We start from the raw sequence: 24,037 nt of genomic DNA on the forward strand, positions 1-24,037 counted from the left end.
GGCAAAGACGTCTTTCTGGAGTTTTTGTTCTTTGCACAAGGTGATGAATCCAAATTCCCCCTCCCCCAGTTAGAAGACTATTTTTGAAATAAAAATACATTCCTCCAAACTCAGTGATTACTATGTGAAGGTCTTGAAATAAACTTCATCCCCTAAATGGTCTTTTTTATATTCCCCAGTGCCTACTGCAGTACCTGGCACATTACAGCTTTTCAATAAATACAACCTTGCTGATGCTCCCTGAGATTCATTGTTCTATTTGTTTAGTCAACAAAATTTATTGAGCAAACACTATTTTTTAGGAGCAGCTAGAAAATGGAGATGCAAAGATCAAGGTCCCACCTCTGAAGAGCTAATTTTTTTTTCTTTCTGGAGATGTTAAATGACTTCTCCAAAAAAAAGTATGAAGTGGTTTATATTCAATTGTAAGGAGATTATGGCTAAAAGTTAACATGATTAGGTTTTAAAATAAGAGGTTTCTATATTCTCAACCATCTATTCTTCCCATAAGTCCATTTCTGATGAATGATTAATGAGAGAAATCATAATCATATTATTAAGAACTTACTATAAGCCAGGCATTGTGCTAAACACTTAACCTTAAAATGTATACAATATAATCCCAAAACAGCCCTATAAAATGTAGCTACCACTATTATTCCTATTCTTAAGAGGAGGAAATCAAGGCTCAGAGAAGTTAAGCAACTGTATCAAGGTCACACAGCACCAGAAGCATATGGAAGTCCCCAAATAGGGCAATGGTTAAACTACACTACACTGGGACACACAAATAGAACACAAATTACAAGTATTGTTAATTATTGTTGATAATTAATACTATTAGGTGCCTTCTTTGTGCCAGGCTCTGTTCTAGGTGCTAGGAACACAGCAGTGGACAAAACAAATATCCTTACTCTCATGGAGCTGGTATACAGACAGTAAGTGAGTAAAACATATGGTATCTCCAATGCTCGTAAGTGCTATGGAGAAAGATAAAGTAAAAAAGTCAGATGGACGTCTATGCAGGGGAGAGGGAGCTGGAGGTGGTAGTCAAGGAGCTTCAAGGAAAAGTGACCTTTGAGCAAAGACCTTAAGGAGCTCAGGGAGGAAGCCATGCAGACATCTGGGGAGTAGCATCTCGGTCAGAAGGAATAGCAAGGGGCAAGATCCTGAGGTGGGAGTGTGCCTGGTGTGTTAAAGGAACACCAAAGGGGCTACAGTGATGAGAGTGGAGTGAATGAGTGTGGCAGGGGATGAGACCAAGAAGCATCGGTGGTGATGGTAGGGAAACAGATCATGTAGGATGGATCTTGTAGGGCACTGTGTGTCTTTAGCTCTGCTCTAAATGGGAGATGATCTGATCTACATATATGGAGGACCATTCTGGCCACCATGTTGCAAAGAGATGGTCGAGTTGTGATACGCACAGAGGTGGAGACGGGTAGCTCCCACGAGAGATGATGAGGCTAAGATGCCTGTGGTAGTAGTGCAAGTAGTGAGAAGTGATCACCTACTAGACATATTTTGACTGAGGCAACTATTATGTATAGGGATGTTAGACAATTTTCAATAGATATTAGTAAGTGAAAAAAGCAAGTTGCAAAACAGCATATATGGTAAGCCATTTTTTTTTAATAAAAAAATTTTTAACGTGTGCGTGTGTGAAAAGATGTCAGGAAGCTGGTAGTAGGAGCAATCTTGGGCAACTTGTTGGCTGAGGGAAATGGTGGGATGGAGACTTAGCTTTCCAGGGCATTTTCTTTTATACCTTTCAGATTTTATTCTACTACATAAACTTCTTACACAAAAGTAAATAATACTTTAAGTTTATAGAGTTATAAAAATGTTCTGGCAGTAAAATTCTGTTCTTAGAATACTCATTCATTCAAACCTTGATATAGAAAAGAGGTAAATAATTAGCTTCATTCAAATTTAACTCTCCCTGGCACAAAATTTTAGAATTTGAGAACCAAAACACAAAATATCATTCAAAATTCATTTTCTGATTTTTCTTAAAGACCTGAAAATTTATTCCCTCTTCCCAAAGTTGAAAAGTCTGATACATTCCTTATCCAAAAAATGGAGATCAGTAGTAAGTCAGGACACACTTACTGATTGCCCACTACATGTCCACCATTGTGCTAAGAGCGTTCAGGTTGCCAAAATACAAGTTTCAAAACATTTTAAATGTGACTCTCACACAAACATACAATGAAAACATGTTGGAGATTTAATTAACTCATCCGTGAGGGCATCAACGTGATGGCAGAGCTGGTTCAAGGAGAATTAGAGGAACAGGTGTTGGCACTGGAGAAAGGATGTTGGGCGAACATTGCCAGGTTAGATGCAGAACTGGTTAAATGGCTACAGGGCAATGACATTATAACCTTTGGGGTTATTTTTTTACTAAACAGAAGTCATTTGCATCTCTTCTGAATGAAAATCTCTAAGTTATTACGGAACTTCACAAAGCCTAGACTTTAATCAACAACAGATAGCCTTCCTGGGGTTCCAGAAGTGCTCCAAAATCACATTGTGATAGTCTCACAACTCTGTGAATATATGAAAAACCACTGAAGTGTACACTCGCGATGGGCGAATGTCTCGGTGTGGGAAGTGCATCTCAATAAAGCTGTTAAAAAAAACAGACAGCAATACTTCAGACTTGATTTATTAATCTAATCCCATTGTCTTCTTTCCTTCTCTTTGATAATCACATAATCCTCAGACAGGTACATGAACAATGCTTTAACACAACATTGAAAGTGTACGTTACATACTTTATAATTTTTTCTAGTTACAACTTTTTGGTAGTTGTTCTTAACAAGAACTATAGTGAAGCATGTATAAGTCACCACCAAAGAGATGGGGGACAATACAGGGGCACAACTAAATACATGAGAGCATAACAGTGAATGGGTTGAGTGTATGGACCTAAGAACACTCACCTCGATATTGAAAACCAACAATGTTTTGTAAGAAGAAACCTCCAAAACTACAATTCTAAGGATAGTTTTCCATATATTTGTATGTGACGTTCTGAGTATATATAGACGTGCAAGACTACAGACGGCTGAAGTCTGCACACTTACCATGGGAAGAGGTTTCAAGTCAATAACTTTTGCTCCCCATCTATCACTTGGAGAAGTGAGGCCAGCAGGCAGCTATATATAGCCTTTTCGATGAGTATGCCACCGGAGAGGGCACTGTCAGTGAGGCAGGATGTGAGGGTGGGGAGATTTCCATACTGTACGCAGCATGTATCTGCTGGGTAAATCCCCCGGCCCCAAATACAATCCACAGTGCTTTTATGTCAACACTGCTAAACCGAGCGGGCGTGGGATGAGCTGCGGTTAGCCTTAGGCACCTAGGACTTCAGGAAGCCAGCCTGATTTCTGCCTTACCTTCCGGCTGTCAAAAAGAGACCACAGTCACCTAGACTCTTTCCCTGAAGGCCAGTATGCAAATCAGTTTGCTTCCGCCTTAGGTTTACAAAGACGAGCTGGAGTACTTGAAAGAAGCCAGACGGGTGATCTAAATAATGTTATTTCTCAACACTACGATCCAACTACTGTCACCTCTCTTCCCCTCCTCCCCACTTTCTGCTCGCGACTTGCTTCTGTCCTCAGCCATCTTTAGCCCCACTCAGAGCTGACTTCCGCCCTATTCTTCAGTCTTAGAATGATTTCTGTCTCTTGGCTTCCAATTTGCCTATGTTTATAAGCCATGAGATGTTCCATCTCAATCTGTGTATTTATTTCTTTGATGTTATATTGAGGAAGCTTGCAATTAAATACACACACAAATATAAAACATTAAAGATAAAAGTAAAGATTAGGAACTGTATAGAGGTTGGGGGAGTAAATAATCCAGGAGCTTGGGTAAGATGGTTATTATGATTAAATATTAAATTTAACTCTGAAAAAAATACTAGAAGAAAGTAAGATAGATGGTAACGTTGATTTTCTCCATGGGGTGAGACTAGAAGTGATTATTATTTTTGTCTATTTGATAGCTGGCTTTTGCCAGCAAGAATTTATTTATATACAAATTTTATATATTTTACAAGAATTTATATATACATATACAAATGTACAAAAATATATATATGTAAGTACATATTTCAAAAAAAGAAAATGAGAAAGAAATATTTCAAAAAATTAGGTCTAAGCTTCCTGACCACCTTAGTTATCACTGTCTTCTACTAATCAAACCAACTATTTCTTGACAAAGGACATATTTTTTAAATTACAAACTGGAAAGTAAAAAGTTCTCCCATAATTTTATATTTTTTAATAAATTAAAAAGCAAAACGTCTCTCCACTTCTCCAGTTTCATTTGCTAGATGTCCGCTATGTACACTTTTTGACATTGCCTTATACAGTGTACACATATACATATATATTAATAAAAACACAAAATACCTTTATGTAAAAATGGGATTATGCCACACCTATTGGTCTGTACCTTTTCTATCTTAACAATATCTCTTGGACTGTTTTAGGGTGACACATCCTAGATATACTCGATTCATTTTCATCACCTTACAGTGTTCCACTGAATGGATACATCACAGATTATTTAACTAGTTCCTCACTGATGCACATATAAGCTGTTTCCATTACAAACAACACTGCAGTGAACACTCTACCCAAAAATGTCTATGTGCTCATGCCATGTTTTTCCTCGAGGACTAATAGTTCTACAAGGAATAAGGGTTTGTCATTGTTCATTTTTTTTTAAAATTTTCAGAAAGAAGAGGCTATGCAATTACCAAAATGTTCTGGGGATCACTCTGAAACAGATACAAACCAACCTGATCAAGTTTGGATGAGAACCACAAGAATCAACAAAGGCCTTGGAAGCCACATCCTAAGAGGACAGTTGAAGAATCTCTTTGTCCTGGACACCGAGGGGCTCTGAGGTAATGTAAGAAGCGTCTTCCTTTATCAAATGGCTGTTCTCTGGACCAGAGAAGAGGATTGGAAATGCAGGGCCTCAAACAATAGAGCAACAAAAATGAGCTTGAGGTTAGGCTAAGGGTGAGACCATTTATCGATGAGCCGGCATCCAGCCCACTTCCTCCAGAGACAACACGCTGGTGTTCCTCCGGAGGGTGCGCTCCTCCTCTTCTCAGTCCATGTGGCTGGGCAGGGCTGACTCCATCCCACCCCCAAATCCAGGAGAGGGTGCAGACCTAGAAACAGACAGCGGAATATTCTGCCTTGGTTGTAACAACCGACGTACATGTTATCATGTCACCCAAGCCAGGGCAATGATTCTCAGTTCAGGCACTTTGGCTGGAACTATTAGCAGAAAAAAATCCAGTTTCAGTGGTAAAAGATCAGCCTAGGACTCCTGGCAGCCATCCTGCCAGGAAAGCCTGCCTAAGGGTGAAGCCGACACAAAACTAAGAAACAGAAATCAAAATTTTGGATGTCACTATTTAAGTAGCTGGATTCAGGAGTGCCAGCCTGAATTGGTTGTTTCTTTGTTACGGGATGTTAAGCAAGCTTATGAAGCTCAGATTCAGTTAAGATCTTTTTGTTGTTGTTGGGGAAAGTGGTAACTAGGTTTATTTACTTATTTATTTTTAGAGGAGGTACTGGGGATTGAACCCAGGACCCTGTGCAGCCAAGCATGCACTCTACCACTTAAGCTGTATCCTCCCCCTTAAGGGTCTAAAGTAATGCCATTCAAGGAACCGGCGCCATCCTGTTCTAAAACGGAATACTCTATTATCCATGCTTGACAATAAGAAGCAAAACAAGTTTGCCAGTTAATAGTCTTCACCCACTTCCAGCCTTTAGAAAACAAAAGCTTGAAAAGTCAAAAGAGAGAGTTTTAGGGGCCCTATGTGTCACCCAGGGAGAAGGAGGGCAGGTGTTTGCATCCACCAGAAACCAAGTGACAGGCACTTTAAGGGAAATTTACCCAAGAGGATAACCAATAGGGCAAAGGGGTCCCAGCAGAGTTGGGGGGGGGGGACAGGAGAATGCTGGAGGTGGACCAGAAGAAGCCCAAGAGCTGAAGGTTGGGCTCACTGGGAGTCAGACTGGCATCTCCCGCATCAAGAGAACTACTGGCAGAGTTCTGAAAATAATGAAAACAATGACATGACAACACCTTCCCATGAAAGAAAAAGCAACTGGGTATTGACCACATTCAGAGGGCAGCAACCCCAGATGGCAGCTGTAACCTCACTGAATTCGGTGCTTCTTTCCCTTCTCCCCCACAAGCCTGCCCCTGAAGGGGTGAGTCTGGAGCAAGGCGAGTGTGCGGGGGAGGAGGAGGAGTTAGGACGTAGTAGAAAAGGCAATATGCTTCAAAGCCTGTAGCAGACTTCTGCTTAGGTTGAGGAAAAGCATTAAATTGAATACATGTTTGGAGTTTTGGTTATTAGACTGAAATGGACAGGCCTTTTTCTTTTCTTAACTGAAAAAATTATTAAAAATTTATTTTAAAACTTACTAAAATTTATAAAAACTTATTAAAATTTTGGAACATAGAGCAATGTAAGGAGACTAGAATAAAAAACCCCCAACCTACCCACCACCCAGCTTCGATTGTCAGCTCAACCGAACATTTGTGATCTCTTCCTCTACCTATTTCTGCCCCTCCCATGGATTATAACAAAGCAAATCTCACATTTCGTTATTTTATCAATAATTATTTCAGTCTGTTTTTGTGCAAAATGAGGACTCTTAAGATAAAGCACCATTTTCATGCCTTAAAATGTCAAAGTAATTAATCATCAAATATGCAGTCAGTATTCTGATTTCTCAGGTGTCTCATAATGTCTTTAAGCAATTGATCTGCTTGAATCTAAATCTGGATAAAATCAGCTCATGCTTGATATGTCTCTTAAAGTCTCTTTTAATCTATGGGTTCTCCCTATGATTTATTTGTTACAGACACAGGGTCATTTGTCTTTAGTGGTTTGAGTTCAATCATCCCACAGTAGATTTGTTCCCCCACCACCAATACCAAAACCTCAGGATGCTCAAGTCCCTTACAGAAAATGGTGTAGTATTTGCATATAACCTACACACATCCTCCTGTATACTTTAAATTATCTCTAGGTTACTTACAATACCTAATGCAATATAAGTGCTATAAAAATAGTTATAAATACATTGCAAATGCTATGTAAATAGTTGCTGATTCATGGTAAATTCAGGTTTTGCTTTTTGGAACTTCCCAGAAGTTTTTTTTTTTTTTTTTTTTGGATCCACAGTTGGTTGAATCCACAGATGCAGAACCCGCAAATTCGGAGGGTCAACTGCATTCTGGACTTATCCAACTGCATCTCTGTGCTGTCATTTGTCATGTTCCTTTATCTCTTGCATTTCCTGCAAACTCGAATTTAGATCTAGAGGTTTGATGAGATTAATGTTTGATTTTTTTTTCTTTTTTTGGCAAGACTTCTGCGTAGGTGGTTTTGTGTATTTCCTACTACATCACATCAGGAAATATATAATGTCTGGTTGTCTCTCTTTTTGTGCTGTGAAGATTGATCTGTGTGTTACAATGTTATCAGTCTAATAAATAAATTATAAATTTTCCTATTGGCTTTTCACATAATGATTTTTGCAGCAACTGAGGATCACTGCCTAAATCCATTACGTCATTAGGATTGCAAAAGGGTAATATTCTAGCACTCCTTAATTTATTCATTGGAATTCTTCTGTAAAGAAGGAGTTTTCCTCATTAAATATTTGATTATTGAACTGGGATACAGATCTTCAGGAATATAAGAAGTATGTTCCCTTCTTTCCCTTTGTTTTCTAGTTTTGAGAATAATAAATTGGTTCTCCAGCATCCTCTGAAAGTGATCGATAGGTTGGAATTTTTTTCAAGTATCTTATGAACTTGTGATTTTAACATTTTGACTGTTCTGCAATTCATTGCAAAGACTTATTTGATACCCGAGTTGTTCCATCTTTGACAAGTAGGAGCTTCTTGAATTTGGGTCCTGTGAATTGGACTTTTAAAACCAAAACAAAGGGATTATTCTTATGTATGTTTTCCTTAGAGTGGTGGGGAAATTATTCGGCTTCTTAAGTTTATGTTTAGGTAAGGACAAAGGCCAAACCTAGTGAGTGGGCTTGAGGGTGCTGAGAGAGAGAATAAAAGTACTTGTAATTACACTCTGTGGAGACTTGGCAAATGAAAGGCTCCTACTGATGACTTTTTGCTTTCCCACATGAGAATACTTTGTGAAGTCTGTAAATCTTTCAACATGAACAAACCAGGTATAAATCTGCCCTTCTCAAAGGACTTTACAGTCTAGTTTGGAATATACTCTGTATTAGTTAGACTTACGTTTGCTGTTTGTGGCAGAACCTCAAAATAGTAGGACCTTTGAAAATAAAATTTTCTTTTTATGTTAAAGAAAAAGTGCTCCCAGGCTGTGTGGAGGATCCAAGTTCATTACGATCTCAGGATCTTATGCTCCACTGTCCTCAACATGCAGTTTCTACCTCATGATATATTATGGCTGCTCCAGCTCCAACCATCACATCCACATTCTAGTCAGCAGGAATAAGGAAAAAGAGAATGAAAGGAGTATGATAATTGCCATTAAGGATATTTCCCAAAAGTAGTGCTCATAAATTCTGTTCTGTTCAATTAGCTAGAAAACAGTTAACATGATTGAAAAATGCAATCTTTATTCTGGCAGGCCAGATGCCCAGATAACCTTCAGAGAGTCAGTTACCTGGGAAGAAGGGGAGAATACATACTTGGAGAAAATGGCAATCCCTGTCTCAAGCCCATATTCACAAGAGTAAAAAAAAAAAAAAAAAAACTAACTCTTGGGCAGCGTATTTTCACACCTATGTCTTAAAACCTCAGAATGGAGGTGGAGAAATCATTTAAAGTATCCTTTCCCCCACAATCCTGAGTGTCTTGATTATGCTAGGGCACCCAATATATGAGACCAGATTAAGCTGTAGTCTGGTAATTTACATTAAAAAAATACATTTTAGATAACCACACTCCTACACAGTGATGATTGTTCTGTTTCATTACTTATCCCTGTCTGGTATGTGCCATCTCTGAAAGTTGGCCCTGAGATTTCTTGTTTTTTACTTCATGCTGGAAGTAGGACTCACATATGATATTTTATGTCCTAATGCTAAGGCAAGATACATGACTAACAGCCACCACTCAGAGTTTATGGGATTTAGTCCCCAAAAGAACTCTCTCTGGGGATCTAAGGATCATCAAGGGTAAGTAGCATCCTCAAAGAGAAACAGTTCAGTAAGAGACAGAGCTGGGACACCAACATAACTTAGGCATCTTCTGAGCCCACGTGTGCTTTGTTTATTATGCCATTCTGAAAGATTTACTTATTTTCTGCTCTTCTTTGGAACTCTGGGATGGAAAGGCAATCATTTTATCTGTCAGCCAGAGAAACTTCTATGGGCTTTCATTTATGTTTAAAAAAATAATAAGCTTTAATATATTCCCCTTCAGTATTTTATGCCCATTGTCTCTTATAACTGTCCAACCCAGTTTGGTGAGTATTCAACACATTTTTCTAAATATCCTTTTTATGTGTGAGGCACCATGATGGTTGCTGAGTATATAATGGTGAACAAAGCCACGTAAAGTCCTCACCATTAGGGAGCTTCTAGACTAGTAGGGGAGACAAACATTAATCCAAAAATCACCCTCCAAAAAGTGCAATTACAGCCGACACAGGGGTATATCATAAGGTGCCATCCACATATAATTGGTAGTTTTGACTTAGTAAATCCAGGAAGGCTTCCCTGGGGAGGTGACATGTAGGCTGAGACTAGCAGTGTAACTTAGAGTGAAAGCAGGCAAAGTAGGGGAGAGGAGAGGTTTTCAGGCAAAATGAGCCAATGTTCAAAGCCGCCTGTGGAGCATGCATGAGGGCTGGAGGGAGCATGTGTGAGCAAGGCATGAGGTGAGGAAGGAAGCCAGAGAGCGGCCCTGCAGTGCCTCATTAAGGCCACCATTTATCCCCTTCATGGGCAAAAATGCTGAGGCTCAAGAGCTCTTGAGTAATTTGCCTACAGTCTCACAGCTAGTTAGCTGATGAAGCCAAACTCTGGTAGATAAAGATATCCTTGTCCTAATGCCTAGAATCCGTGCATATGCTAGATTTCATGACAAAGAGGAATTAAGATAGAACATGGAATTCAGGTTGCTAATAAACAGACCTTGAAACAGGGGGCTTATTTTAGATGATCCAGGCAAACCAAGGTAATCTCAAGGATCCTTAAACATGGAAGAGGGAGAGAAGAGGATACAGGTGTATGAGATGAGAGGACTTGACCTGCTGTCGTGGGCTTTGGAGATGGAGGAGGAGCACTGCGAGTCAAGGGATGTAGGTGGTCCTAGAAGCTGGAAAGGGCAGAAAACAGATTCTACCTTACAGATCTTCCAGAAAGGACCATAACCCTGCTGACATCTTGATTTTAGCCTAGGGAGACCCATTTTGGACTTCTGACTACAGACTTACAACAAATTTGTGAAGCACCGAACTTGTGATAATTTGTTACAGCAGCCAACGGAAAACTAAGACACAAAGTACGTCCACTGGCTCCAAAGCCCGTGTCCCTACCCCTGCCACGACGTGCCTTCACTGCTGGAAGGGCTGAACCAGGAACGGTAAAGATTAAACCTGAATCTGTCATGTCATTTTGAGTCTAAGGTTCTTTCAACATCATTTCTAAACCGTACAGCAAAGGGTATGTATGATTTTTACATATGCCTCTTAGTTTTGTGAATTTCGAAAGGATGTGGTTATGGGCTTTGACATCAGAGGAGAAGCTCTACGATGTTGACTGAACATTGATAGAGCGATAACGTTGGAGGCAGGTTGTCTCTGAACAGCCCTCTGAAGATCAACTGCCTCTCCAGCACATTCCTGGCCCTGAAGCCGTCTTCTCTGGTTGTGCGGAGGGGTGATGCCCACGGTGCATCACTTTTCAAGAATTGGATCATGAACAACTCTATCCTCCTGGAAGAGCAGCTCATCAAGAAATCCCAGCAGAAGAGAAGAACGTCTCCTTCCAACTTTAAAGTTCGATTCTTTGTTTTAACCAAAACCAGCCTGGCATACTTTGAGGACCGTCATGGGGTATGTGAGCACTTTGTTTTGGTCTTTTTTAGGCAGTACTTTATATTTAGACTGGGCTGAATCATGAGGATACACATAGAACAAAATAAGAACACAGGGAACCCAGATGTGCTTGTTATAACAACCTAAAAAGTACAGGTGGAGTAAATGGAAGAGAATGTGGAGAAAAGTCAAGAGATGGGGTAATTGTATTAGGTGCTTTCAGCTCTAAAAACTGTAAAAGAGTAAGTTTATTATTCATTAGTTTATATTTCCCTTACAAGGTTAAGTTTAACTTTTAAATTGTAGTATTTTAAGTGGCAAAAGGAATGATTAAGTGACGCATCCAGTGTCAACATTTTTGCAAATTCAGTTTTAATTGTCTCAGTGGTCTTCACTCATCTGGCGTCTGGAATAATAGTCCCTGGGTATTTAATTGTCTAAGATTTGCAAGACCCAGCGGTAAACCTCTTCATTCCTTGGAGAACTTCCCAGGAGACTAAGGGTATCACGCACAAAATGCTTTGCAGGAAAGAGCAGCAGTTCTTACCCAGAAGTTTGCAGCTGCGTAGCTAGTCAGTCTTTATATATTTAAAGGTATTCTTATATTCCATAATACTAATAGTAACAAAAGCAACAGGAATATTCATAACAATGTAGTCCGGTACAAAAAGGAAGAGGGGTCAGGAGATCAAACTCTGCTTGTCTCTGGGTGACTTAGCTTAGGCAAATGTCTGTACCTTCCACGTCAGCTTTTTGAACAAAATGAAAGCGCTGGAAATACCACCTACAACATTCCTTTCTTCTTTAAAATCCTTTGTTTCTATGAAGTAGCATTTGTGTAGCCCTTCTTAGCAATTTTTCAAAGCAGGTTTGACTTCTTACTATATCGTAGTATTATTTTTCCATCGTCAGGGAGGTAGGGGAAGTAATGCTAGGTGCTTGATGGTCACTTAGAGACAAAGGCACTCTGATTCTGGGCTGGGATCAGACTCCATAGGTGGAGGCAAGGCTCTGGGGTCTTTTGAGAGCTGGGCTTTGGAGTGTTCAGTGAATGGAGCCCTGAAGGAGGCCGGGCTGGGTATGCAGCCTATGGGTGCCAGGACTTCTAAGTTGCAGGTGAAAGAATACTGCCTCTTCTTTAGAAGTAAAAAGACTTGCTCATCTTAAGTGGATTCTTACTGATAATAATCAACCGATCGGGAAGAATGTGGAATTACTTATGTGCAAGGCCCCTTTGGTGAGGACTGAATAACTGTTTGTTGACTAATTTAATAGATGGCCAATAGGCAAGTATTCAACTTGGAGATTTCATCATTTAGAGCTGATTAATCACATGGCGTCAGGCAATTTTTCTTTTTCTTATTGTGAATGGGACATTAGAAGTTCTCACTTCATATTTAAAGAGCAGTCATTTACCTTCAAATATTTTTTTTCAATGTCCATTGTACAGTTTTCACCAATTTCCCTCCCTCCCCGATTCAACACTCAACCTAGCATCATGTCAAGTATTTAGTACTAATTGTTTGTGAGCATAATTGTTATTTGTGAACTGTTTGCTTGTGATTCTGTACAATATTATGCCAATAGTCATACAACCAAATGGTCTTGGTTCAGAATTTTGCTGGTTATCATTTGCATGTAGACAATGTTGTAAAATAGCTCAGCTTCTTCATTCATGCATTATGAAAATTTTAGAACAATTCATTCATTCTGCGGAGTCCTGAGCTGTATGGTTCTAACATTTCTGGTGCCTATGCTTTATAGTCATAAATAACATTTTAAAAAGCATTTCTTTAAATATTATAGCAATGTGTTGCTTAGAAATTTTTCCAAGGTCACTGAGAAAGGCAAAAGATGAGTTATTATTGTTCATGCCCTAGGTATGTACCATTGCTTAGGGGCATCGATTTGACAAGAGTGCATTTGTTCATTGGCCATGAAGAAAACTAGCATTACACTGATGAGAAGAAAGTTTTTATTTTTAAATTAAAGCCTCTATCTTCCTGTCTATAAAATGGGTGTGATAATAGTATTCACTTCATGGAAAAAATTAAAAGAAAGAATGTGTTTAGACTGACCTATCTGAAATTACCATTTGGTAGATCAAAAAAGAACAAATATTGGTAATTTCATATAGTTAGTTCCACTTACCATACAAAGTACTTTGCATAAGCCCTGTCACCTAGTAAGCACCTAGTAAAGATTAACTATTATTTGTATCATCGTTGTATCTGTGAAGGAGATACAAAGTGGCATAACACACTCACTTGCAAATGAAGGGAAACATGAAAGGATACTTCAAAGGCAGGTAACCTCAGGGTCCTGGCTTCCCTCTATTCGTGTCCAAATACAAGTTTGTGGGAAGAGACATACATGCATCATGAGATGTGTGATGCTGGGCCAACATTTTCCCTCTCAGGGTCTCAGTTTCTTTTATCTTCTCATTTGTAAAATTATGCTCATAGTAGCTCTAAAATTCTGTAGATTTATGATTTCACACAAAAATAATCCTTCTTAATGTTTAGGAACAAATACTGTCGTTCTCCAAAATAAGTATCTTTTTAACTTCAACTATCCATGCCCATTGTCATTATAATGTGTACTGAGTGAGCCTTTGGTTTAACACAGATTTAGATCTGGTGTCAGACTTGCCATATTGAGAGGTGCAAGTGTTTTCAGTGGGGCTGGCAGGCTCCTTGTGGTGCTTGCAGCAGTGGGACAGAAAGAAGCAGGGTCGGCAGGTAGAGGCTCACCGGCAGGCATGACTTCACACACCAGCTTGTGCCTGCCAGTTCCTTAGCAAAGTGGTCCCTGATGTTGGACATTCTTTAACAGAGGACAAGAGAAGTTAGAGCCCAGAGTCCAGGGGTGTGCTGGTTTAACAATCACTGTAGTGGAGGTGGCACCAGAGAGTGCTGGAGAGCCTCTGTTTGCAGCGTTTGCCAACTTCTGTAGTGTAAATACTCCTATTATAACCAACGTGAAACTACTGATGTGAAGTCTACAGGATCACAGAATTCCTGAAAATTTAACCATCAGCTCTCATGGGCCAACACAAGCAGACTCCAGTACACCCTGGGCAGGCTTAAATAAAAATGATGTCTGCAGGGGTAGTTACCGACTGAACACTGTGCTTAGTTGCACATGACTGATATAAGACCCTTTTTAGGGGTAAAAGAAAGAAATGGGGGGTAGGGAGGCTCGGGCACTCTGAGTAAGCAAAGGATGGAAAAGGCAGCATAGGTGGGAGCAGGGCCACAGGTGGCTGAGGCCAGTATGGTCAGCTGGAGTCAGATTCCAACACTCCTTTCTATCACTTTCTGGATGTGGGATCTCAGGCAAGACACTCAATCTCTTTAAGCCTCTATTTCCTATTTGCAAAGTAAGGATCCAAATACTGCCTACCTCAAGCAATGCTGAGCATTTCATGAGAAAAGTATGTTATGAGCTTGGTACTGATAGGACCATCTTATCTTCTGAAAGGCCCCTGGGAGAAGTGGAAAGGTTTAATGACTCTTTGCACCTTAGGAATCAAGTTCACTCTGCTCACATGGTGTGGGTGCTATTACCATTTACATGGGGCAGGAGGAACAGTCAAGGTCACCCTTGTGGTCAGTGTTGGGATAAGGGCCACCACTCTGCTTCCCCTTAGCCCACAGTCTGAGCTAGCAGCTAAAACATCTCTTACAGCATGTACGCTTCCTAAATTAAAGATGGTGGGTGGGGAGATGGTCCCCTTTCCTTGTTTTTGGCAGCATTATTGCATAGTGGTCAAAAACATAGCTTTTGGTGTCAGAAAGATCTGGGTCAAAGACCAGCTCCACCACTTAAGAGCCTGTGGCTTTGCATAGGCTGCTTAACCCTGTAGGACCCTCTGTGAAGGTGTTTACGTGTTTTAAAATGATCAAACATTCCTTCTTGATCTTGTTTCCTTTACTGAGATGGAGGCCACCATGATTCTAATAATAATAGTAACTAATATTTACTGAGTACTTACTATGTGCTAGTCACTGTGCAAAATGAATTATTTCCTCTAATCCTTACAACCACCCTGTGAGTTAGGAAGTACTCTCACCCTAATTTACAGAGCATGTAACTGAGACAACGAGGACTTAGATAACTCCCATATGTCTCCGGAGCCCACACAGCCTCCCTGATGAATGGTTCTGATGACTATTAACAGTTGCTGCCCACAGGCAACTGGGGTTCCACTGGGTTATCACAAAGGGTGCAATGCCTTCTTGCTCTAGAGTCCTCCATGTAAAGGGCACTCCTGAAAATCAGCAACCCCTGTCACATGGGTCTTCTGCAAGGAAGTATGTTACGAGCCATATATTCCAGGACAAATCTTCGTCTTCATTCACTTCTGGGAGCCCCCATCTTGTGTCCAAAAAGAAATGGGGGCCTTGGCAAGCTTTGCCGCTCAAGTTCCTCTAGAATCTCCCCACTTCTCTCCATTTCCTAGAGTCCCCTTCCTCATGGAAGCTGCCAGCATCGCTACCACCTCCTGATGGTCCCCCTGCACCCACTCTACCCAGCACCCCTCAGAAGCCCATGTGAGCTTCTCACCCGGTGACTGTGATCACGGCCCAATGACCCTCATCAGAAGCGGGCATGTCCCTTCAGTGGTTCTCCCTTTACCCTGAGAGTGGACACCGGAATCCATCACATGGTCTCCCCATCTCAGTTCATGTTCCATTTTCTCCCATCTCACTGAGAAAGCTGAGACTTTCATCAACTTTAAGATCTCCATTTTAAATGTCACTTGCTTGGGGAAGCCTTCCTTGATCTCCCTACACTAGGTCACCACCTTTTCTTACACTCTGCCGCAACAGCACATACCCTTTCTTCAGAGTATAATTACCTATTTATTAATGTGATTAATATACTAACATTATTACCCCACTCCATCCTCCATTCAGTTATAGCCTTTACAAGGGCTGGTGCCCAGTTTGCTAAAGATGGCATCACCAGTGTCTACAACAGTGCCTGGTACATACTACTCATTCATTCTCTGTAGAAGAAAGAAAAGAAGGGAAAGTGGGAAGGAGGGAGGGAGGAAAGACATGAGGTACAGAAACAGATAGAGAGCTTAGAGTTACACAAATGGACCCTAACAGAACAAGGCTCAACGCCAAAAGAGCAGAGAACAAAGCAAGTGATGTAAGACTTCAAACAGGAGATTCCCGGGGGCAGGAGTAAGTAACTAAGACTCCGTGGAGGCAGCAGTTCATGGTGCAGCCTTGAAAGAGGAAGAGGAGGACCCAGGAGTTTGGAACGTTAAGATTTGGGTCAGAGAGGCACACGCAGAAACCAGCAGGTGCACTGCCCCCTCCCACCTGTTTTTAGGAGAAGCAAGCAACTCCGTTGTCTATTACCCTCCACCCTGTCTTACCCTCCCGTCCTTCCTTCACACAGATAAACCTTTTGTAGATAATATTCTCAAAGCTACCTGTGCATTTTTGCTTGAAACTTTCACCACAAGTTCTCTCCACTTCATTCCTATGGGACTGAGTTGCCTTCGAGCTGGGCTCCCGCCGACACTCAAGGCTCCATATGATCTACTGTCTATGAAACACCTAAAATAAAATTTTAAAATGAGAAATTAAACATTACACCCTACTATAAAGCCCTTCATAACTGTTTATAGAGTATTTAAATTAGTTCTCAACCATGGCATACTAGACTCTTCATCCGGGGTCCCTCTTTGACTTTCTGATTCGTTTATTCTGTTTCCTTTATCTGCCATGCTTCTATCACACCTGCCTTCTTTCTGAACCTCGAACACTCCAAGCCATGCTCCCTCTAGGGCTCTGGTACAGGGGCAGGTCTAGGGTGAGGCACACTCAGTGGGGCACTCACTTTTAGGTCCTGGAAGGGCAGGGTCTTTGATATCAGCTGCTCCCCTCGTCAAGAACACCCAAGGGTTTTGCAAGGTCAGTTCTTTATTGCTTCCCATCTCTGCAAATCTTTTCCCAGGACCCTTCCTTCCTTCCTTCTCTCTCTTTCTCCCTTTCTCTCTTTCTTTCTTTTTCTTCCTTCCTTCCTTCTTTTCCTTCCTTCCTTCCCTTTCTTTCTTTCCTTCCTCTCTTCCTTCCTTTCTTATACCATGGAGACTTCAGTACATCAGTATCTGCACTTACTTATTGGGCTTGCTGATGTGTTTCTCTGTTTATTTTCTCTCTCAATATGCACTGGAAGGTCACTTCCACGCGTGACTCCCTGGCTTATCCCTGTGTTACCAACATCTAGAACAGGGCTGGGCACATTGTAGGTGGTCAATACATAGCTAGTGAATGAACGAAGGTCACATAACTGAAACTGAATTCAGAAGAGCCTCTGGCAGCTAAAAATGTGGGCCTTGTCTAGCCAGGCAAAGAAAAGCAAGAATCCAAAGCAAAGTACTTCACAATTCAGGCCACTCAAAGCCCCAAAGTGTGCAGTTTTGATGTCTGCCTTAATGGGGTTTCTTTGTAAACCAAGTTTTGCTTGTCTGATGTGGTGGTGATGTTTTATGCAGATAGCCGTTACATAGGGAATTCTTGTTTTAGAGGCAAATGCTCCCAGGTTAAAATTAGATTCAATGCCTACTGTTCAGGGACCCGTATATCCATTAATCAGTCTCTGCAATAAAAATAGGACTCAGGGCAATTATGAATGTGAGGGCTTAGCTCCTGGCTCAGACTGGAAGAAAGGTTTAACTGGAACGCACAAGGGCTCAGTCTCTCGAACCACGAGGCTCATGTAATACACGACGTGTGTTTCAAACTCAGAAATGGACCCCAGAGAAAATCAGTTTAAAGTGCTCCTCAAATTTTCAAGGGCCAAGTAGTAATCCTCACGCCCTCATTTTCTTAACTACGTAGTCATAAATTCTTCCCCTCATCAGTTTAGTCCCACTGACAGAAGTAGATCTTTCGGGACCTAATTTTCATCGAGAGGTTAGTCCAGGTTTGCCATCACAACACTCGGGGACCTCCTTGGAGTGATCCAGAGGAGAAAACACAAGTTCTGACATGGTTTTCTATACGTATAAAACTCAGCTCCTTGAAATTCAGCAAAAATTGCATTTTAATAGAATAAGAACCTGATCCAAACCCTTATGTTGCTAACTCCCACTAACCTGAAGTTATTTATAAGTAGGCTTCTCTTTGTATTTTTCCTCTTGTTTTGATAGTTAAAGATCAAAGAAATCACACCTGTTTATCTTAAAACATTCCAATATAGGGCTTTTCTCTCCAAAATGACATATATTTGTGTCAAATCTTTATTATAATTATGACTTTTAACTTAACACTATATCAAGGAAATGTTTCTATTTTGGTATCTATAAATCTATTCATTTGTTTAGCAGACACCTCCTAAGCACCTACTATGTGCTGGGTGCTGTGCCAGGAGTACAGTAGTAAGTGATGGAGACAAGGTGTCTGCCCTCATGCTGACACACTAATCGGGGAAACAGACCACAAACAAGTATATACATGCACAGAGCAGATACAGACCAGGGCAGGTTCTATGGAGAGACTAAGCAGTTGCTGGGGCTGAGTGGGAAGAGTGCTCAGAGAAGAAATTTATATCTAGGCTGAAGTTTGAAGGACGAGAAAGAGCTAGTGAAGTGAAGAAATGGAGAAGAGCATTCCAGGCAGAGGGAACTGCCAGTGCGAAGACTCGAGGTAGGATAAGGCTTGGCAGGTGTGAGCGACAGAGACTTGAACATACTGTAGAGCTCAAGAAAGGGTGCTCAGTAATCTCTTATAGCATCCCTCTTCTGGGCACACTTTGTCTAGCGTCATCCTGCTCCATGCTGTGGTGGAAAAGTGCCTGGTGTATCAACACCGTGGACCTCAGATTCACACTGAGCTCAGGCACCCTGAGGCAGCAAAGACTGAAAACAAGGTACCAGGTTAAATCTGCTCCAGTTAATCTCAAGAGACACAGCAGCAAATATTCATATCCCCGTACTGTTAAAAAATTAATGAAACAATTACATAAATTGTTCTCCAAAACCCTTTTGTCTGAAGACATCCAATTACTGTCTCTGTGAGAATGATCTTTACTCTTATGCAGATACAAATTTCTTGTAGTTATAATCATAATACATGACAATTTTATATTTTTCCATTTATTCTTTTCCCATTATTCTTTTGTAGATACATTTCCATACGTGGACCCCAAAGTAATCATTTTCTCAAACACATGATTTTTAAAAAAAATGATCGAGTGGTTCATTTCAGAGACATACTTATCTATTTTCTGTACTGAGCAAATCGATGAACTTACCTATCATGTACTGTTTGACATTCAGGTTGCTTTCAGGTGTAGTAAAAACACTGAAAAATAATAGTATATCTAATGTAGAACTGCCTTCTTCTTAAAATCAGCTCCTTAGGACAGAGTTGCGTGGGGTAAGTGTGTCATGAGGTAACACTTTCTGGTCTCTCTCATTTGTTGCTACAACATCTTTCCAAGAGATTGAAGCAATGTCTAGGGCCACCCAAAGTTACCAGAACCATTAGAGAAGATTATGTTTCTAAGAAACTAATAAAAACAAAAGAATCCCATTATTGTGATAATCTTCAAATATACTATTTTTATAGGTTTGGAATGTTATGGTGAGAGAGGAAAATATATAATATTTTATACATGAGTAAGATGATTTGACTTAAAGTCAGTCTTATACATATGTATATGAACCTACCACCTACATAGCAGGATTTAAAGGGTACCAAAGAGCTTCTTACTCTGCAAAATATTAGTCTCCCTAGATGATCGTCTTAGGGGGTCTGAAAGGGCCACATGATTGAGCTCTTTGGGTTGAATCATCGAGCATCTTTATCAAGAAGGAAATGAAATACAGGAATGTATCACATAAGCCATTTTTGACACTCTGTAAAGGTCAGCTCTAATTTTAGGTAGGATCTAAGGGACTTTTAAAGTCTCAGACAGACTGTAATTCTGTAATTCGAGAAAAGCGGGATGAGGTGAGGAAGCAACAACACAGCAGCACAACAGAAGGGGGACCTGGCATTAACTAGCCTGGGTCACCTTGCCAGCTTAATTCCTTGTCCCATCTGGGAAACTCACCAATGAAGCCTGGCACGGGGACCAGCAGAGATGCTCCTGCTAGCCCAGCGGGCTTCCCTGAACGACAGCCCGACAACAGCATCAACAACTTAACTGGCAACCACCACCACCAGGAGGGGACCAAACATGTTCCTATGGACTTTCTCATCTACCCTCACAGTTCTCTGAAGGAGAGAGAAGTCAAATTCTGTTTTAGAGAGGAAGTGATCGAGACACACAAAAGCCAAGCAATTTGCTCAAAGTCACAATAAAGGCCATAAGTGTAAAAGGAACACCTTGCTTTAGGATTAACGCACAGGATTCCCTGCACTCTGATCCCACACTGCTTCCTTGCCTGAAAGCAGCCAACAGAATCAATTCCCTATCAGTTCTTCCAATGATACTTTGTGCATATATATGTAAATACAAAGCAACATTCTTATTCCCCTCCTTTTTGTACAATGGTAGCATATTCTGCACACGTTTCCTAGCCTTTCTTTTGGTTGGTTAACAACATTTCTTGAAGATCAATCCACACTGAAAAGCAAGGAGCTTCTCTAGTCTTTTTTTTTTTTTTGGTTGCATATTTTGTTGTATGGATAAAAAAACTATCTTGATGGACATTAGTCTTTTTCCAGTTTTTTCATTATTACAAACAGTGCGGAATGAATAACCTTGTAGGTATCACTGCCCATCACTGGCAATGTCTGGAGAAATTTTTGGTTGTCATTATTGGGGAACCGAGTGCTACTGGTTTTGGTGGGTGGAGCCAGGGGAGCTAAGTACCCTACAGTGCACAGGACAAACTCACAACAAAGAATTAGCCAGCCCCAAATGTTAATAGTGCCAAGATTCAGAAGCCCTGGTCTATAGAAAACGTTTCTAGAGGTGGCACTGCTCTGTCAAAGTTTATTTACATCTGTTGTTTTGCTGAACACGACCAAATTATTCCCCCCAGAGGTTGTACTCGTCCACATTCCCCAGGGCCACATGTGAAATGCTTGTTTTCTCAAAACCTCACCAACACTATTATTGTATGTTTTGATCTTTGCAAGCCTGATAAGACTTAAAAAACGATGTCTCAGTAAAATTTATTTGCTCTTCTGCTATAGTGAGTGAGCATCTTTTCCTATGTTTAAGAGCAATTTACATTCCTTTTGCACATTTTTCCATAATGTTGTTAGTATCTTCCATCTTCCTTAATCACTTGTAGGAGCTCTTTATCTATTAGCTAAACATTTTGTGAGACTAGTTTTTAAAATTATTTGGGGGGGGGGGTTGTATTTTATTTAATTATTTTTAATGGAGGTGCTGGGGATTGAACCCAGGACCTTGAGCATGCTACGCATACAATCTACTACTGAGCTATACCCTCCCCACTCAGACTAGATTTAACTTACCTTTTCATCGTCAAATTGTTACCCATTTGCCAATCAATCTGGAAATCTTACTCAAATCATTTCTATTAAGAGTTTTGTCCTAGAGTCCACAAATATTACTTTCTTTTGGACACTTGATCTTACTGCTGTTCCCCCAGTCAACTGAGAAATAAATATTAATTGAACATCACCTCTGTGCAAGGAGTTATTTCCTGAAATTCCATGAAGCTGCTATATACATTTACATACTTTGGCTACTGACTCTCCAGTGCTTGACAGAGAGATACAAAAAAATACACTCTTTCAGACTCATTAAAAATCTGATACGCCCTGTTCTGCAAAGGAGGGCTATGAAAGAGCATTCCCAGACCAGAGACACTGAGAGATAAAAAGTCCAGAACACTTTGAAGATCTACTCCATACCTTGCTCTTAATTTCCGCATTAAGTCCTTTTCTCTCTGCCCACTGTTGTAAGCAAATTTAAACAAACGTGTTTTTTTTTAAGGTTAGGGTCAGTAATATCTTTATCTCAGATGAATCAGGCTTGGAAATGATTCCTGAATTATTGCTTCACTTCTAAGATAAGTACACCCACATATAAAAACACACAGAGTAGCTTTATTCGACATCTATGAAGAAAATAGCTATCACTCAATAAGAGCATGACGGAACATGGCATGAACTGGAACCTCCAGGGATACAGAAATGCAGGTGCAGGTGCTGCCTGGCTGCCGCTGACTGCTAATGGGGGCAGGAGGTTACCAGGGCCAAGGGCTGCATCACTTTGAACAGCCAGCATTTGATGAGTACCAGCTGGTCTTCTCCCGTAGTCATTTGCCAAAACTATATTATGGTGCTGTGCTTTTCAAAGTTTATGACTGCTTTAAAACACTGTTTTTACTTTTCTGCTTAGTACATGCTCACTGCAAAAACATCAAATATTATAGGAAATACAACTTACACTGCAGAAGTCGGCCATGTTGTCCACAAGGTAGAACCAGTGTAGTAGTGGTCCTTCTTGTGTTATTTCTTTGAGTCTTGCACACACGAATATATATTTTATTATCTCTTTTCCCAAAAATGAGATGATACTCCATCTATTTAATATATATTTTGTTATATGTTAATGTATCCTATGTAATAAATATATAATAAATATTTTTATATATTAAGTATATAATAAATATATATTCTATACTTTTTGTCCCTTTACATAGACCAAGTTTACTCTTTGTTGGTGGCTACAGATGGCCACAGACTGGTCACAAGATGGATAAACTATAACTAATTTAACCATTTGTCTGTTGGTGGATATTTAGGCTTTTTAGTGTAATAAATAACGCCACACGAACATCCTTTTTCCTACATCCTCGTATGTTTCAAACATGTTTCCATAGGATAAATTTTATAAGGAAAATGTGTTTACTTATTTTAGTTAACGGCTTTTAAATACAATAAAGGAAATACATGTTCATGGTGAAAGAGCGAAACTATAGAAAGAGACGAGGTGAAGAGAAAAGCTCTCTTTCTGCTTCCTACCCTCAAACCCCAGAACCACTCCCACAACTATCTTCTCTTTAACAGCTTCTTGTGAGAGAAAAACATTCAAAATTTTAATAGAGGATCCCAGATTGCCTTCTGGAAACTGTATGAGCGTAAAGTCCTTTTCCTTTTCATGTCATGTCCTTCCTTTCTCTCCTCTTTTTTTTTTTTTGTGGGGGGGAGCAGTGAGGAGGTGGGCGGTGGGTAAAGTCCTTCCTTTTCCGCAGAGAGTCAGGGTGCTGCTACTGACAAGATGGCAGACTTCAAGGGAGGCTAGAGTGTTTTCCCTGCTCCACAACCAGCCTCATCGTAAACCACAGTGTGAAAAGCCGAGGTGAGGAAAGCCAGGCGGCTCTGGTTTAGCAATGACTAAAAGGTCTTGTGGAAAAAAGGAAAGGAAAGAAAAGAAGGCAGGTGTGGGATGGATCATAGTTTCCTGGCTTGAAGGTGGTCCAGGAGCCGCAAAATCTGCTACTTAGCTCCAGATCCTTCCTAACAAGTAGCTCAGGTCATTATAACCCTGAGTTGAAGCTGTCAGCATCCCCATTCCTCCCCAAGAACTAAACGATCAAGTTCAGTTAAGAAAACTGATCTCAGAGAACAGAGACAATTGGCCCAATACTACCCGTCCTCAGAGGGATTCAAACCACGACTTTTCCAAGTTCCCAATCTCTGCTTTTCTCCCCTGCAGCACGAGGGTTTCCTTCTCGTACAAGACAGAAAGCTGCATCAGGAGACTGTGGAGGGAACTCGCGGGTTACCTCCAGCACCTTTTACAGAAGGGATGCAACTAGAATCTGGGAAGCCCCTGGAAACCAATTTTAGAAGCGATACTCCACACTCTGTTAGCAGCGGGGAAAACAACCCCAAGTCAGTCATTGAAGTTTCATGTCACATGACATCAGTTTTAATTTCAATGGTATCACTGTGCCATGTCAGATGGGTGCAGCGGCTG

The 24,037-nt window shown here is 40.6% G+C and overlaps 1 protein-coding gene and 1 long non-coding RNA gene across 3 annotated transcripts in view; one reads left to right on the forward strand and one right to left on the reverse strand.

Annotated features, from left to right (window-relative positions):
• Nucleotides 1-2,655: 2,655 nt before the first annotated feature.
• Nucleotides 2,656-16,951, reverse strand: LOC141577114 (uncharacterized). The gene is made up of 2 exons (XR_012505711.1): nucleotides 16,551-16,951; nucleotides 2,656-5,197 (listed from the first exon to the last, which is right to left on the reverse strand). It is a non-coding gene; the product is annotated as an uncharacterized LOC141577114 (long non-coding RNA).
• The window catches only part of ITK (IL2 inducible T cell kinase), a 57,919-nt gene continuing 44,673 nt past the window's right edge, over nucleotides 10,792-24,037 (forward strand). For both annotated transcript variants that reach the window (XR_006720091.2, XM_010970045.3), the window contains exon 1: nucleotides 10,792-11,116. Coding sequence is in view for 1 of the 2 variants with exons in the window: in XM_010970045.3 (XP_010968347.1) it covers nucleotides 10,979-11,116 (138 nt within the window). In the remaining variant the exon portion in view is untranslated. The remainder of the gene's footprint in view (nucleotides 11,117-24,037) is intronic.

Source organism: Camelus bactrianus, chromosome 3, assembly GCF_048773025.1.
Source record: "Camelus bactrianus isolate YW-2024 breed Bactrian camel chromosome 3, ASM4877302v1, whole genome shotgun sequence".
Taxonomy (NCBI): domain Eukaryota; kingdom Metazoa; phylum Chordata; class Mammalia; order Artiodactyla; family Camelidae; genus Camelus; species Camelus bactrianus.